The sequence below is a fragment of the Chelonoidis abingdonii genome, chromosome 16 (genome assembly GCF_003597395.2).
Source record: "Chelonoidis abingdonii isolate Lonesome George chromosome 16, CheloAbing_2.0, whole genome shotgun sequence".
NCBI lineage: Eukaryota > Metazoa > Chordata > Testudines > Testudinidae > Chelonoidis > Chelonoidis abingdonii.
Genome location: NC_133784.1, coordinates 7,348,240 through 7,365,443, shown reverse-complemented (window position 1 = coordinate 7,365,443; position 17,204 = coordinate 7,348,240). Strand labels below are relative to the sequence as shown.

At 50.2% G+C, this 17,204-nt stretch overlaps 1 protein-coding gene across 4 annotated transcripts in view; it reads left to right on the top strand.

Annotated features, from left to right (window-relative positions):
• HPSE2 (heparanase 2 (inactive)) overlaps nt 1-17,204 on the top strand; it is a 327,209-nt gene that overhangs the window by 17,929 nt on the left and 292,076 nt on the right. For all 4 annotated transcript variants that reach the window (XM_075073009.1, XM_075073007.1, XM_075073010.1 and 1 more), the window contains exon 3: nt 11,118-11,279. In XM_075073009.1, coding sequence (XP_074929110.1) covers nt 11,118-11,279 — 162 coding nt within the window. The remainder of the gene's footprint in view (nt 1-11,117; nt 11,280-17,204) is intronic.

Genomic DNA, 17,204 nt, shown 5'->3' with positions numbered 1-17,204 from the left:
TTCAGTTGGCACCTTTGCAGAGGAGGGGCCCAGGCCATCAGTTGCTAGGAGACAGAGTGCCAGGCATTTAGGTGCACTGGCCCTTTGCTCTGCAGCAATCACACACCCTTATCTCAGCACCTAGATACTTAAGAACTGCCTAGGGGACACTGAGGCACCAACACAGTGTTCAGAGCAAACATTAAGAACAGTCCCAGTTCATCACAGTTTGTTAATATCACTTTTCACGGCAGACTAAGGCTGTGTCTACACAACCACTTTTGTCAGTCAGGGGTGTGAACAAAAGTTTCACAGACAGATGCGCCAATGTGGACAGCGTTATGTTGGTGAGAGATGCTCTCCTGCCAGCATAGCCACTGCCGCTCGTTAGGGATGGCTTAATTATGCCGATGGGAAAGCTCTCTCTCATCAGCATGGAGCAGCTACATGGGAGACCTTACAGCGGTGCAGCTATGTCATGTAGCTAGCTGGGAGGCCGTGAACAGTGATATTAACATACAAGTATCACTTTTCACAGCAGCAGACTTACTAGCCAGTAAGTCATTTTTTTAAAAAAAAGCGCAACAAAAAAAGCAAAAGAAAAAACAATAAAAGAGACAAGAACGTGCTAAGCACCTTATCTGTGTTTCTAGTCTGTTTTGGTCCAGTAAAGAACAGAAACAACTGTACATTTTTATTATGGCAAAAAACCCTACACAAATAAATCACAATGATTTGGACATGTATATGTTCATAATTATTTGTTTTTCCGTAAGTTTAAGTATTTTAGGAAAAATTGTCAGAGCGGCAGTGGCTGCACTCTGAGGCCACCAAAAATTTATTGTGAGAACCCCTCCTCTAATCCGTCTCTCCCACTAACTACGGTTAAGAATCCTGTGTACTTCACAGCTCCTTTGCAGCCTTTTCAGAAAAAATATGCCAAGTCTACGTGATTGGCTGTTCTGTTTGTAGCTTCTGCTCTAACGTCTAGATCAGGCTCCTTTCTCGGAGCCAGGAGCAGAACCCCAAAATCTAGATTCCCAACTTTCTCCTACGCTCTTGCAAAAGTCTCTCTCCCACCCCTCTGGCTGTTCCACATGCAGGATAACAGCCTGATTCCAATACTAGTTACTTTTGTAACTCTGACAGAAGAGATCTGTTCTGAGGGTTTTAAGTTCAAACCCTGCTAATGATCCATGCAGGGAAGAAATAGTATGCGCTTGATCATGTAATTAAAGACTATATGGTAATGCATACTCACATGGGGGATAGAATTAAGGTTGTACAGTCAATCTTAATTCTAGAATTTTCTAACAAATGTCTTTCACCAGCACAAAATCCACATATGATTTTTTTAAACATGAAATTTATGGCTGTATGCAAATCATTAGAAAATAGGCAAGTTAGATTATTCACATAAAATCTTCTGTGTCAGAAAGTAGGTGTCCTGAATATTTGGTTCTGAAAGGCAACATTTAATATTCATGCGCCTGCTCCCCGCCCCCGAATCATGAGATTTTAAAAAAGTACTAAGCTTTGTGCTCTTTTTATTTGCCTTAGAGAGCATTCACTTCATGTTCTCCACAACCCTGAAGGCTAGAAACTTATTTTTAAAATACAATACAAAAAATGCAAATTGAGATTCTCGCCATCTTTTGACTCCAGCAGCTGGGGCTTTAAGAAAAGCACCAAATATTGCCAGGCTTGTGATAAAATCTTGAGTATTCACAACCAGGGCCGGCTCCAGGTTTTTGGCAGCTCCAAGCAAAAAAATAAAATAAAATAAATTAAAAGGGGGGGGGGGCAGAGTGCCACTGCCAAAGCAAGAAAGCCGGAGTGCCGCCCCTTGAAAAGTGCTGCCCCAAACACATGCTTGGAACGCCGGTGCCTAGAGCCAGCCCAGTTCACAACACCAAAGTGTCAGCACCTTTGGAGGAGAGAGTTTCACAGTTAGGGGCAAGAACACCCCGCTAGCAGCCTCTTCCTGTTTGAACTGAGGTCTAGCTAGCATCTCTCTGCTGAGTGTAGCTGCAGAGGTATTGCTCGGGGTATGGGAGGGAGTATCTCTTGGGCAGGATGGCCCCAAACTGTAGGGCTTTATAGAGGAGGCTAAACCCAACACCCTGCTCTTCACCTGGAAACCCACAAGTGGACAGTGCAAGTCATGGAGCACTGGAGACAGGGAGGGCTGCATGTCTCGTGCATTGGGCATGATGGTGGCCCCACGGTGCCTGCTGGCAGTCTGGCTGGGATCTGTAGGGGCAGACCAGGGGATCTGCTACATGGACTCCTCCTGGCCCTGGGGCTGCGCTGGTGGCAGGGTGACTAGCCTGGTCTTCATGCTTGCCGTGCTGGGCCCAGGGAGGGAGGAGCTGCTGGCTGTCTCACTACAGGGGCTGGCGGCAGGAGGGGTCATGCTGGGGAGGCAGGGCAAGGGTAGGCAGGGAAAGGGCAGGCGACAGGCTCGGTGGAAGGAGGGAAGGAGGCTGGGGCAGGAGGGGTCATGCTAAGAGGGGTGACTGCTGAGGGTGTAGGGGACTGGGCAGGCGTGAGATGGCTAATGGAGCAGAAAGGGGTAATGGAAAGCAGAGACAGAATGGCGGAGGCTGTTCCATGTCTTCTGTCCCCTCAGTCAGCAATCCTAGGCTGTCTCGGCTCTTCTGGAGAGACACAGGGGCTCCAGTTGCCAGGAACATCAAGCCCATGCTCAGAGTTAAGTTTGAAAAAGCTATTGCTCCCCTTGCAGAGATTCTGAGGAATTCTTCTGGGGGTTTGTGCCACTTCAGCTGCAGCAGGATGGTGAGCCCCCAGCAACGGTGGGTCTCCTGAGGCCTTTCTGGTTCTTTGGGATCTGCTGAAGGCCAGGAACTGTCAGGAGAGGCTCTGTGCCTTGGCACTTACCCTGCAGCACCCTCTTCCTTTCTTGTTCCCAGCGAGCATGGCTGCACTGGTCGACACGCCACATGGCCTGGGGGAGAGGGGGCAGGGCTGCAGACACTGCTTTTCGGTGTGGGTAGGATAGAGTGGTGTGTGAAGAGTCTCCCCACATGGCTCCTCAGGGTGTGATGTGGGCCATAGAAGCTGGAGATGGGAAAGACCCACTAGGTCCCTTGGAGACTGTGCCAGGGCCAGCGCAGGAATGACCCCCATAATATAATTTCGACTTGGTTCCGTGTTCTCTTTGAAATGTCCTGAGCAATTTTGTTCATTAGCAAATTTTATTTCACTTATTTTTGTCACGTCCGCACCCACCATCTGTCTAATGGGAGGTGGGGCTGGTGCTGTTTACATACAGGGTGTTACTCAAGGTCAGGACGGACTCCTCCTATTTCTTATCTCTAGTTTCTTCAGTTAGAAACTGTCTCATTACAAATATCATCGGAAATTGCTCTGTGACCAGAAGAATAGTACATCCTGGTTTGTTAGTTATTTCCTGGCTGATGAGTGAGACGCAGAACTTTATGTGGATGTATTTGACCGATCCTAGTGTGTACTCTAAAATTCTCTTAGAAAAATTTACTTGTTCTATCCATCTTTCTATGCAGGAGAGCCTCATCTTCTGCTCAGAAACTCAAACAAATAAGCACACAACACACACAAACTAAAATCTAAATCCACCCAAGTAACACTTGCCTCATGCTGATAGCCAGCATAAACGACTTGTGATCATCATATTATACCAGTGTGTAGACAGCACAGAGCACTTTATAAAATCCTGGACTGATAGATTAGAGAAATTGTTTAAACATTTTTAATGGTGGTGAACTTTTTAAAAAATAGATATTTTATATATTTTACAACTTGCAGTTTACTGGTATGTTTCTCTAGTTCCCAGTCAAGCATGAGTTTGATCCTGAAATGAGTTTTACTTTCCAGTACCCCACCTTACTCATTTCCATAAACAGGGATGTTCATTTCTAACTAATAGGTTTCTGATGTTCCCCTCTGGTGTTATCTGGACCGGTGATCTGCTAGGTCACTCCAACCCTTGACTCTGGGAGCCAGCCTGACCCTGCTCTGCTGGGACAACCCCCACTCCTGGGCTGGTCACGCACAGTCTCTAGCATGTAAACTGCTCCTTGGATTGTGCAACCGAATGACGCTAGCCAATATCTCTGGTCCCAGACACAACCCTAGGAACCTCCATCTTGCAGTGTCCAGTTGTGCCCTCTGGACACTGCAAGCTTATATGAGTTTGTCAATTTAACAAAGAAATTGATATGCACCAGGCTTGTTATCCCAAGAGGAGTCTCTGACATGCTTCAAACCAAACGCACTGCTCCAGGTAGAACAAACCAACAGATTTATTAACTACAAAAGACAGATTTAGGGATTATAAGTCAAAGCACAAGAAGTCAGGTTTGGTCAAATGAAATAAAAGCAGAACACATTCTAAGCTGCTCTAACACTTTCAGTGCCCTTACAAACAGAAGTTTCTAACCACAGGCTGCCTGGCTGCACTTCAGCCTGGCTCTCCCCTTTGATCAGCGCTTCAGTCGCTTGGTGGTGGTGTCTGTAGATGGAGGTGGAAGAGAGAAGAGGAACGTGGCAAACGCGTCTCTCCCTTTTATCACATTCTTTCTTCCCTCTTGGCATTGTCTCCCCCTACCTTCAGGGTCAGGTGATCATCACCTCATCCTAGTCCCTGACTGACCAAGGGAAGGGAGTGACTCACCTGAGAGTCCAACAAATTCTTTGTTGCTGCCTGGGCCAGTGTCCTTTGTTCCTGTGAGGCTGGGCTGGGTTTGTCCCATTCCTGCCTGATGAGGTGTGAACTGCCCCTCTGCTCTTGGAGAGTTTTTACCTGGGCTTGTTTTAAGCCATGAGGACACATTTTCAGCCTCATAACTATACACATGAAATTATAACCTATAACCTCACCGTAATAACAATGCTCAGTGCATCCCAAGCCTTCTGAAGACACCTGACATGAGAAACTTTGCACTGGACACCACACAATCGTATTCTAAGGATGGACATGTGGGGTGCAGGGTGTTCCCCCAAGGTACAGAGCATCACAACATTATACAGTTTTCTTTAAAAATCATGTTGTAAGACTGAAAGTGTATAACAAGTGTGTTGTGGATAATGGTTAATGCAGACAGTTATCTGTGAATGTTCTAGTCTCGTAGAGATGTATCAGCCCAGATCCCCAGGTTCAGCAAAGGAATAAACAGAACAATTCAAAAACAGCATTTGTACAAGGGTTTCTTTCAGCTTCCTTTGTGGCCCCTGATCCAGGGCTGCTTGTTGCTGGTCTGGCCCCTCCAGGAAGTTAGAGGAGCCTGAGGGATGTTCTAATTGGCAGCAGCTACCAGTGACCTCAAGAGGCCATTTCAGCAGGTGGGATATGGGGACCTCCTGGCCATGCCCCTTCGCTCCTACGCAGGCTGCGGGAAGAATGGTGCAATAGAAGCTTCTAGCCTGCTCTGCACCACCAGCATCCTCTGGTCTGCTAGGCTGGCTGCAGGGCAGAGCGGCTGAGGAGCTGTGTCATTATTTTGTCTGGTTTGGGTTTTGTTGCAGTGTGCAGGGTGGTCACTCTCTGCGTTAGATCATTAATCAGAGATAACAACCTTCCTCACAGATACCGGATCATCTCACAGCCCCCCAGCACGGTGTAGTCACCGTCTGTGTGTTGGTAGCTGCATGGTGCTAGGATTCCTCTGTGGGGTGTGCTTGGGTGCAGAGGCCATGCCAAGGGGCTAGGCAGCAGGGAGACTATTTGCTGAGCAGTGATATGCATCACCTGTTGCCCTCCGTGCAGGGAGGGCAGCATAGGCCAGGCATATGGGGAATATGGCTGGGATTGGCTAGCAGAAGTTACTGTCTTACGAGGGACGTGACTCACTCTTGGTGGAACTGAGCTAGGAACTGGGACCACCTTGGGCGAGCAGACATACTGCCTGTGGGGAGCCCCTTTGCTTTATTTGGCACTCTGGCCACAGTGCGCCTTTGGATTCCCCCTTCATTTGTGTGACCCCCAATCCCAGGGATAGTTTTGTCCTGTAATCAGCTGCAGATCACCTGACCTGCCACACGGGTGTGCTCCCTTCATACTGCATTTGTGCTGCTGTTACATGAGTGATTGTACTGTATGGAGTACACAAAGCATACGTGAGCTGTGCCATCAAATGCAGCTGGTACCTCCCAGGCCCAGTGCTGGGGACTGCCGAGGGGCACTGGGGAAAGAGAACCAGCTTCAAGGTGAATTGTTTTGTTTTGATATAAAAAGTCTAAGACACTTCAAGTGACTTTCTTTGCAGGGAGGCAGGGTGGGTGAGATAATATCTTTTACTGGCCCAGCTTCTGCTGGTGAGCCACACTGGGACAAGCTGGGGTTTTTAACTGAAGCAAAGTGGCTGTCCAAAGCAAAGTGCAGGCTTTCCACTGAATGGGCAGTGAGCATGTCAGCCACCGAGCCTGCTCACCCCCACGAGGCTGCTCCCCGATGGGATCCTATAATCGTTGTCTGATTTTGCTCACTTTTGTGCATTTAGTCTAATATAAACCAAGTCCTTTAATGTATGCTAAATGCAACCCCCCATGTTTGTGCTGGTTCAACGCAGCCTTTTTATCATAAGAAAGGGGCAGAAACGTTAACTTCCCTGCATTTAGACTCATAGACTCATAGGTCAGAAGGGACCAATATGATCATCTAGTCTGACCTCCTGCACAAGGCAGGCCACAAAACCCTTCCCATACACATTTATAACAACCCCGAACCCATGACTGAGTTATTGAAATCCTCAAAATTGAGATTTGAAGACCTCAAGCTGCAGGGAATCCACCAGCAAGCGACCCATGCCCCACGCTGCAGAGGAAGGCGAAAAACCTCCAGGGCCCCTGCCAATCCGCCCTGGTATGTTAGTACCTTGAGCAGCCTCCTACTCCTTCAAACTCCTACGTTACTGACATGCTCATTTTGATTAGAACTTGTTTGACGTGGGCACCGTCGGTCTGAGTTTGTGCAGCACCCAGCACAGTGGGGTCCAGCCCCTGACCGAGGCCATTAGGTGCTGCTGTCCTAGAAGTAATTAACTCCTCGGTAGAGAGCTACTCCCACTAGGGCACTGTACTGCTAAGAAAGAGACATACCGACAAGATGGTGAGATCCTGATGATCCCAGAACTTTAACTTTTCATTCTCTGACTGCTGGGCTGACCAGCTCTTCCTCCAGACAGTGGCCTAGCCAGGTGACCTTGTCCCTGGGAGATATCATTCCTGGGAAACTCCTAGAAGCACCTGGAAGAGAAAACGAGCAACTTTGAAAAGCGAGGTGTAGACCGACTAGTGGGCACGGCAGTCACCAGCTGATCAGAAAAGGCAAGGAGAGAGCCCCATGAGGACCCCTCTGGTCACAGTCTCTGCAGGCCACTGTGGGTTTGAGCTTTGCCACCTACAGAATGGAGGTGGATGCCGAGTGCCTATAGTGCCACAGCCACTGGTGTCAGCCCTGCCTGCTCACCCAGGCAGAGGGACCACTCCAGCCCTGGAAGGAAGTGCTCTCACCTGCGCTGGCAGAGTGCGGACAGGCCCTGGGTGGACTGGGCGAGCCGCCTGCAGGGGCAGCGTGCTGAATGTGCAGCTGCTCTTCCAGCACAGCATGGGGGTAGGAAGGTTGCGTGGCTGTTGGGCAGAAGGCAGTTGTGGGGCCACAGTGCTCTGGGTTGGGGCTGGGTGGAGGCTGGGGTCAGATAGGAGGGATATAGGGGAAAGTGTTGGGCTCTAAGGGGAGTGTGGGGGTTGAAGACATTAGGAGAGTGAGGATCACAGGCAGGGAATGGGAGTTTCTGAGTGGAGGGAGGGGATGGGGGCAGTTGAGAGAGGGGATCACAAGCAGGGGATGGGGGGTCCCTGTGTGGAATTTAGGGGTAGGAGACAGTTGGGGGTGGGTGCCACAGGCAGGGGGTAGGTGGTCCCTGGAAGAGCATGGGGCTCACATGCAGGCAGGGTTTGCTCTGGCTTTTTTGCCTCCCCAAGCAAAAAAAAAAAAAAAAAAAAGGGAGGGAGGCAGCCGGAGGGGATTCCCTGTGTGGTGTTTAGGGTTTGGAGACAGTTGAGGATGGGGGTCACAGGCAGGGGATGGGGGGTCCCTGGGGGAGTGTGGGAGCCACAGGAAGTGGGAGGGGATTATCTGTGTGGAGTTTAGGGATTGGAGACAGTTGGGGATGGGGGGTCCCTGGGGGAGTGTGGGGGCCACAGGCAGGGGATGGGGGGACCCTGGGGGAGTTTGGGGGCCACAGGCAGGGGATGGGGGATCCCTGGGGGAGTGTGGGGGCCACAGGCAGTGGGAGGGGATTCCCTGTGTGGAATTTAGGGGTTGGAGACAGTTGGGAGTGGGGGCCACAGGCAGGGGATGGGAGGTCCCTGGGGGAGTGTGGGGGCCACAGGCAGTGGGAGGGGATTATCTGTGTGGAGTTTAGGGTTTGAAGACAGTTGGGGATGGGGGTCACAGGCAGGGGATGGGAGGTCCCTGGGGGAGTGTGGGGGCCACAGGCAATGGGAGGGGATTATCTGTGTGGAGTTTAGGGGTTGGAGACAGTTGGGAGTGGGGGTCACAGGCAGGAGATGAGGTCCCTGGGGAATTGGGGGGGCCACAGGCAGGGTCCCTGTGAAGAGTTAGGGAGCAGGAGACAGTTAGAGGGGGTCACAACAGCAGTGGTCTGGGGCCCTTGGGGAAGATGCAGGCTGATAGTGGAGGAGTCTTTGTGCCTGGCAGCTAAGGTGCCTACGGAGCTTGCCTGGCCGTGGTGCACAGCCCATTACCAGGTCTACGTCAGGACCAGAGGCTGCTACTTGGCTCTCCAGAGTTTTCTCCGTGGGGCCACAGCACAGCCCTGGAGGAGCAATTCCAATCCACCATCTCCAGAGCTGATCCCTGCCTCCAGCAGGCAAAGTCTCACGAAGGGCACCTGACCTTGTGATAATGGAGATCCTCTGTGTCTCCTTCAAGCAAGAAAAGCTGCCAGGGACCTGGGAGCGTGCAGGCGTCCTGTCAGCCCTGAGGGAGCTGGCGTGTTGTCCCACTTTGCATCCTTCCTGTGCCCAGGAAGCTGAGAGAGCAGGTGGTACAAGAGGAAGTGGAGACGCATGACAGAGCTCTAGTTCCCTTTCCAAGAGATGGCACCTCCTAGCACCATGCCACTGCGAGGGCCTCAGTGCTCATTTGGATGGAAGATGGCCCCTTACGTGAATAACCAGCACCACTTCCTTCAGTCCCTTGTAGATCTGCATCCAAGCACTAACGTGAGCCCCATCCTGCTTAGTGTGTGAGATTGGGTGATCAGAGGACAAGATGGCTTGGGTGCAGAGCACAACAGGCTGGGGCCCCAGAGGGGTCTCTACACAGCTGGATTTGCATCCTGATATTGGTGGGGGCCTGAGAGCTGCACAGTGCTGGGCTCACAGTTGAGCTCCAGCTGGAGAACGTCAAGATGAAGAGCAACAGGTTAGATTAGTTCTTCCGAATAGGGGCTGAGGAGCAATAGGCTTCTACAGGGGAGCAGGGTGTGGGTGTGGGTGTGAAACTCTGGGGTTCCCCACATTGTGTAACTGGGGCAAAGTTTGCACTTCTGTGGAGTGAGCCACAGGAAACCTGACAGATCCCCAAAGTATCAGGATCTCCCTCCCCCTTCCTGCCGTAATTCCTGACACAGAGGTGAGGCACTGAAGGGCCACGGAGTGCCTCCAGCCAGCCCACTCCCTGCACTCTGATCCCACCCCGGATGTCTCGCCACAGGGTCCTGGAACAGGATGGAATGGGGGTGCTAAGGCAGCCATCCACTCTCCTCGCTCTTCTGCAGTTGGACAGGGGAGATCAGGGTGGCTCTCAGGGGCACAACTGGGCCAAATGTCAATAAGATAGATCCCAAAGTTGCATGGTTACCCTGCAGTCAGGCCCATTACAAAATGAGATGTCTGCAGGCTGGGCAGAGTCTACATGTAATGACCCTACCGGAAACAGTAGGGCACTAAGCAAACAAGAGTATATAGTCCTGAAAGATAAGGGCTTGGGTGCAGGGGAGGCTCTCAGCTCTGACCACCTGGTGCTTCTGAAATGCAATCTGTAATTTTTTGTAGTGGAACTGCAGATAAATAGTAGCAGGGGACACATTCTGCCAGACCAACAAGTGAATCAGAACACACGGTCTTTGGGGTCCAAAGGTGCCACTTACAGGGGATTATTTTTGGAAAGGAATGTGCATCTGATAAGAAAAAATAGACTCAGTAAAACACAGCCTTCTGTAACACTGCGAGAATGCTCCAGCTTTCCTTGCTTATTGTATTGGCTAGCTAGCTAGGTGGGGTGAACATGTGGTATCATGGTGCATTATGAATATAGGGGAAGCTACAGCTTCTTTTTCTCTTCTTTTCTCTTTCCCTTTGCCCCCAAGTCTCCACAGCGGGCAAGTAGTTTTGTGTGAGGGTGTGATGGGAAGGCTATGTCATGATCAACAATATGACCCATACAATACTGATATGGAGAGAAAGGAAGAGCTAACAACGTATCAGCACCGCATTCTTGATGTGGGGGGAGCAAGGACGGGAAGGTGCCACGGGAGCTGTTCCCAGGGTTATAATCTGTGCAGATTTAATCCAAGGTTTGAAAGTTGCAATAAGGATTAATAGTGCTGGAGCAGAGACTTCGAGCCGAATCCCTCCCTGGTGTATCTGGTGGTATGGGAAAGCAGTGGCCTTATGCCAGGGAGGCATTTAGCTCACTGTAGTTATCGCTGGCAAAGAAACCAGAAACAAGGAGACATGATATAAACATTGGGAGACTTTAGACAAAACTTTCCAGTGAAGGAAAGGTAATAATTGTGAGTGAGAGTGATAAACTGCCAGGGGCCAACCACTCCAAGGGGGTGGGACAGGCTGCTGCATTAGAGAGAGTGGCTTGACATTCTAGTGGGAGATAAGAAGTGAGGTCTGCAGATGATCTAGGGCTTGAGCTGAGAAGGTAAATGGGGTGGATGGGCCCCAGGGGACTGCCCCTTGGCTTGCATTTTGTGTGATCGGATAATGTTTATTGCTGTAGTGTTGGCTGGTTCAGAGTCAAGCATCTGGCTCCTTTGGGTGGAACTGAAAGCTGAGGTTTGTCCGTCTCCCTTTTTCTTTCTTTCCTCTCCCTCTAGACATTGTCCGCAGCGACATTGCCCTGGATAAGCAGAAAGGCTGTAAGATTGCCCAGCACCCAGACATTATGTTGGAACTACAGCGAGAAAAGGCAGCTCAGATGCATTTGGTTTTGTTAAAGGAGCAGTTTTCAAACACATACAGCAACCTCACGTTAACAGGTAAGGCTGCAAGGTTAGTTCTGGCACCAGGAGCCAGGGCTAGTCCTTGGCTAGCTAGCAGGTATTCGAAAGCCAGCTGACACCCCAGGACTGTGCCAACAAGCATCTACCTGGCTTAGGAAAGGCCAGGCTGAGAAGCATCTCCTCTCGGATTAAAGAAACACAATCAGTCACAGTGGGCTGACACAAAAGTTTTCCAAAAAACAGAGTTTGCAAAACCAAAAGCCAACACAAAAGTTTCCATTAAACATAAGCATTTCAGTGGGAATACCTCAAGAAAAAGGCAAATAAGCAGCATCAATAATGACATGTAAATTCAATTTTTCAAATTCTTTTTGCTTTGATAAATTCAGGTGTTACAAATAGTACGTATTTCGCTCCAACGAGCTGCAGTCTTTACTGTGGGTTGGCTCGGAAACCATACTGAGTCAGTGTGCCTATCATTGTAGCCTGTCAGCGTCTTTTTGGTTGTTCTACCAGCAATGCTGAGTGTTTGGGTATATGGGATTTGCTAAATGTGATGGAGGGGCTGTGAATACTCTTGTAGGTGGCAGCTCCAGGGTGCCTGCTACATGGGGACCAGGTCGCTATGCAGAATGCAGTGGAAAGTGAAGTATTGTGGAGATCTCCCTGCTAACCATCCATGTCAGATGGGGCTGCAGCAATTACTAAATTTGGATCTAAGCTGCGGCTCATTTTTTTTCCCTTAGAGCATGCACTTTGCATGAACCCAGTAAATATTAAAGAGCAAATATAAAATGATAATGGCCCAGACGGAGCTGAGAGAATGCTCTATTCCTGGTAATGTTTGCATTAGCTGGGGAGTAGAACCGCGAGAGACAGAAGGGGTTGCCATTTTATGGACACATATTAAAAGTGCTTATGAAGGGCTCAGGTCTCCAGGCAATGACGGGGTAGAGGAGAGGAATCCCAGCAGCCTACAGTGATCTCTCTATCACCACAGCAGAATAAACCACAGACACTTCAAGAAGGAGCAAGGAATTAATTAAATCAAACCAGGGCTGCAGAACCCTTCCCCCCCATTATTGGGGAGGTGAAGGAGGCCACTCAGCTTCTTGGGTTGCTGCAGACCCCAGTGGGGAGGCTGAGGTGGGTATGGCAGACTCCTGAGGGGAGAGAGAAGGGAGCTGAGACTGGTGCTGTCTGTGCCCCCTGGTGTATTCCTAGCCTGAACACCCCCTCCCCCGCAAAAAATAAAATTCCTCCAGAAAAGGTGAGGAGCTGTAAAAAGACCCAGAGCACAGACCCTTCTTTGTCGCCATCTCTCTCAGTTCCCAGCCCTGTAACTCCCGGCCAAACCGCTGGAGGTGCTGGAGCTGGTGCTGCGAAGGGACCCCACGCAAAGGGGCTGTGGGCACGGGCAGTGAGTTTTGCCCCTAGGGTCTGTGGCACCGAGGCCATGAATGTGGCTGAAGCACACATTGTACCTGAAAGCCCAGCATTGACGTGGGCTTGTCAGAGGCATTTCTCGTTCTGGTAACCTAATCTGCTTGGCTGTTTGTTCCTAGTACAACTGTTGGAATCAACATTGTCAGCTTTTCCCCTGACAACTTGCTTACTTTCCACTAAACACATTTTCCCAAGAGAAGAGGCTCGCTTTCCTTCCCAGGCTGCTTCAAAGCGCTGTCAGGCACTGCTCACAGGCTTTCACAGAACCTGCCTTCTTATCAGCGCTACGCGTAGCCTTTCCATGTGTGTTGATAGGAGAGTTCAGAAGGTTTCAGCTCCAGGTGTCCTGGAGAAGACAGAATAATTTCATTTTAATATCAGCAGTAAAACTATTGTAATGGCCTTTAACTCCTTTTGAATTTGAGCAGCGCAGCTTCATAATTGTTGTGAAGTTTAATCTTTGATTTCATAGACATAGCCTGAGAACACAGACTCCAGACAGCTAAGCATAATATTTAACTGGAGCTAGACTAACGTGTGTAAATATTTCCCTTCTCTGTGATAGATTTTGTCTTTTTGGAGTTGGCTGAGGGGGTCGGACATCTGCTACAGAGGGACCTTCCTTATCTTCAGAATCCAAACACACAGAATTTGTTTGAGGGGTTCTTTGCTCTGCACAGCTCTTTGTTAGGGCTTGGTCACCAAGCAAATTGGACACAGATTGGACTCTGGTAGGGATGGTTAAATGGGCTAGCCCCTAGGTATGGAATATCCAGTGGGTGCCCTGCCCACATAGATTCAGTTCTTGGGTGATCTGACTTTGCCTGCCATCTGTCCAGAAACAGAGTTCCATGCAGTCTGCTGTGGACGAAGGTGCCACAGTGGTTCCTTCATTTTCTCGCTCCCTCCAAGAACACTCATCATGGATGCCTCTCTATTGGGATGGGGTGCGCATCTACATGACCAGACAGCCCAAGGCTCCTGGTCCATGCAGGAATCCAGGATGCACATCAACCTGCTTGAGCTTTGTGCAGTCCACAAGGCATGCAAGATATTTCTACTCATTGCCTGGTCCATGCACATTCAGGTCAGATCAGACGACATGATCTCTGTCTAGTGCATAAACAAGCAGGGAGGAGCGAGAGCCACTCCATTCTGCAGGAAGATGGGCCAGCTCTGGAACTGGTGCATCCAGCATCAGAGCACATTTTCAGCAGTTCACGTTCCAGGGGTAATGAACTCCCTAGCAGCCAGCTGCTGCAGGTGCTTGCACAGGGATTACAAAGGGGAACTCCACCTGTTGACAGTGCAGCAAATCTTTCACCAAAGGTGTGTTCCGTTGTGAGATCTCTTTGGAACCCAATGGAACAAAAAGTGCCTGACTTATTGCTCCCAAGATGGTCAGATCTCAACTCCGGAGGGGACACCTTCCTGGTGCAGTGGGCAGCTCAGCTCCCCTCCCTTCCTGCCCCGCGTCCTTAGGAAAATCAAGCTTGCCAGGGCCACAGCGATCCTCCGACCTTCCTTGTGGCTGAGGTAGTTCTGGTTCCCCATCATTCTGCAGCTGGCAGCCCACCCATGCATCTACCTACAGCTGTTCCCAGGCCTACTCTCTCCAAATAAGAGCAAGACAAACCACCCCAGCATGGCTTTTGGATGGATATCCAATAGAGAGAGCGCCTGCTCCAGTATGTTCAATTCAGCCTGAACAGCAGGAGACCCTCTGCATGCTAATGCTTAATGCTAGTCTGCTAAGTGAAAGCGGCTTTCCCTGTGATGTCAGCAGCACCACTTACCTTTGGCTTCTTGTTCCTTTCTGCAGCTCTCTGTGATGGTTGCCCTACCTGTGGTGATTACTCCCCTAGGAGGGTGGGGGAGGTTGGGGCCCTCACGGCAGACCTGCTGAACACCATTTTTCACAAGGATGAAGAGTGTTTGTGACTGCATCCCAGATTCCTCTGTAAGGTACCTTCTGAATTTCACCTTAGCCAGACTGTTACCTTCCAGTATTGTGTGCAAAGCTCCTCTCTTTGGAGGTACGCAGGGTTCCAGCTTCCTGTGTATAGAGGAAGAAGCCCTTTCAAAGATGCCCAAGATCATTCATTTCCATGGCTGAAAGGGGGGAGCCAACCTCTTGAGGAGGGCGTTAAATTAGGACTCTGGGGACATGTGACAAAAGCCCATAGGTAAGCAGAAAAAAGACAGCCTTAAGCGAGGGCTAGACTTATGGGTGGGACATGGAAAATTCGAATAAGATCATAAGAGCAAGAAGAGGGAAGTTGATGGGCAATCTGCCCAAGTCTCTGCACAACCGGAAGGAGTATGGGGAAGAACTAGAAGTATAGTGTGTAAGTTAAATGACTTAACTAGCATCATAGAGACTTGGGATAAAGCCACTGACTGGAATCTTGTTTTACAGGGGTACAGCTTGTTCAGAAAGGACAGCCGGGGAAAAAGGGAAGAGACGTGTATTGTACATCAAGAATATATACACCTGTTCTGAGGGCCAGATGGAGGTAGGAGGCAGAGCAGTTGAGGGTCTCTGGGTAAAGATAAAAGGGGGGGGGGAAATCGGGCTGATGTCATGGTAGGGGTCTGCTATAGACCAGCAAATCAGAAAGAGGTTAGCGAGGCATTTCTAGAACAAATAACAGAACTGGGAGCTAGGAGACTGTCCTGTGCTCTCCATCCCGTTCTGGACCCCGGCAGCGCCACAGCAGAACGGCTGCCCAGTCATTGCCAAGTGTGTTCTAGGCCATGGGGGCAGAGGTGACGGGGCTGCTGTGAAGTGCAGAGTGAGGAGAGTGCAGCATGACTTCTTTTTTCAAAGCAAGTTGTACAGCGCTCGGCCTGGGGGCCTGGCTTTGCAAAAGGGAGAGGAATGAGGAGAGGGTAGGGCCATAGCTCCTATCCTGTGGATCCGTGACATGCTGTCCTGGGGCAAGGACAGGACATGGCCTTCCCTATCCCATGCCCTTCAAGGGGCGAGCTTGCGTCTCAGGACAGGGAATGCCCCCTGCTGATTGCTCTGGTGGTAGTGGGGGGCTTCTTGTGAAAGGTGTGGTGCCTGCCTTGGGGAATAGGAGATTGGTATTCCTTGTCTGGCCCTTCCTCTGGAAGGGAGAGGTTAGGATCTTTCCTTCCTCACAGTCATCCTGCCACCACTTCATGCTCCTCTCCTACAAACAGATGAGAGCCTGGCGCTGCAGCCATGACTGGGCAGTAGGAGAATCAGTGGTTTTCCTTTGGGTCCATGTCACGATCCCAGATAGGGGAATCTGCTCGCTGTTTGGAATCTCCATGCTGTGTTCACTAATTGGTTCCTTTAAAAAATGAAATGAAAACTTCTCCACCCACCTTGTAGGTGACAGATGAGTGGAACGGATGGGCCCTTTGGCGCTACTGTTGGGGCTGCCACAACTAGGAATTTAAGACTTGAAAGGACACGACCTGTATACAAGCTTATTAATGACAGCCAGATATGTGGCAGCCACATTCTGGAAAGAGAAGAAACTGCTCTTGAGGGTTACGGATAGAGCTGAGCACATACACGTCTCTGTGTGTGTGTGTGTTTGGTGGTGTGCTGGATAGGATTGCCTAGAAACTAAATTAGAGAGAGGAAGCAGATGGGACACACTGAGAGACACGAGGAGATGGGGAAGGCTAGGGCTTAAAAACATGGTGATTAATATTGATGACTAGCTTCATGTGGGCATCACATAAAATACATCTTCCTACAGTAACAATTCTCTGCTGTCAGAGGGGAGCTGTGTTAGTCTGTGTCTGTGAAAAGCGACAAAGGGTCCTGTGGCACCTTATAGACTAACGGACGTATTGGAGGATGAGCTTTCATCTGACGAGATGGGTATTCACTCACGAAAACTTATGCTCCAATTCTCTGCTGTTTTCTGGCCAGGGTGAATGGTTTCAGCACCAGTATCTACAAAAATAAAGAGCAATAGCAGCTTGCTCTCTCTTCCCAGCTTGCAGGAGAAATAACTTGATCTGTTTATGGGGTATTTTGGGTTGTGTGTGTGAGAGAGAGGGTTGTTGGATGCTGTGTGTATGGACTGTGGAGGGGAGCTAAGGGGTGTGTCTGTGGAGTGGTAGTGGTATGTGGAGGGGGGCAGTGATGTGTGTATGGGATGTATGTGGAGGTGGAGTACACAGAGGCAATGGTATGTGTGTGGGAGCGGGATGTATGGGGGTAGTGGCAGGTGGGGGATGGAGTGTATGGGGGTAGTGGTATCTGAGTGAGGCAGTGGGGTGTGTGGGGGGTGCAGTATATGGAAGCAGTGGTATGTGTGTGGGAGTGGGGTATATGAGGGTAGTGATATCTAGGTGAGGCTGTAGGGTGTGTGGCAGTAGTGGGGTGTGTGTGGGTGTGCAGTATATGGAAGCAGTGGTATGTGTGTGGAGGGTGTGGGATGTATGGAAGCAGTGGCAAGGGCATCGGAGCCTTCCCCCCACCCTGTCCCTGAGGCCCCCCTGCCCCTCCTCTTCCCCTGGAGGCCC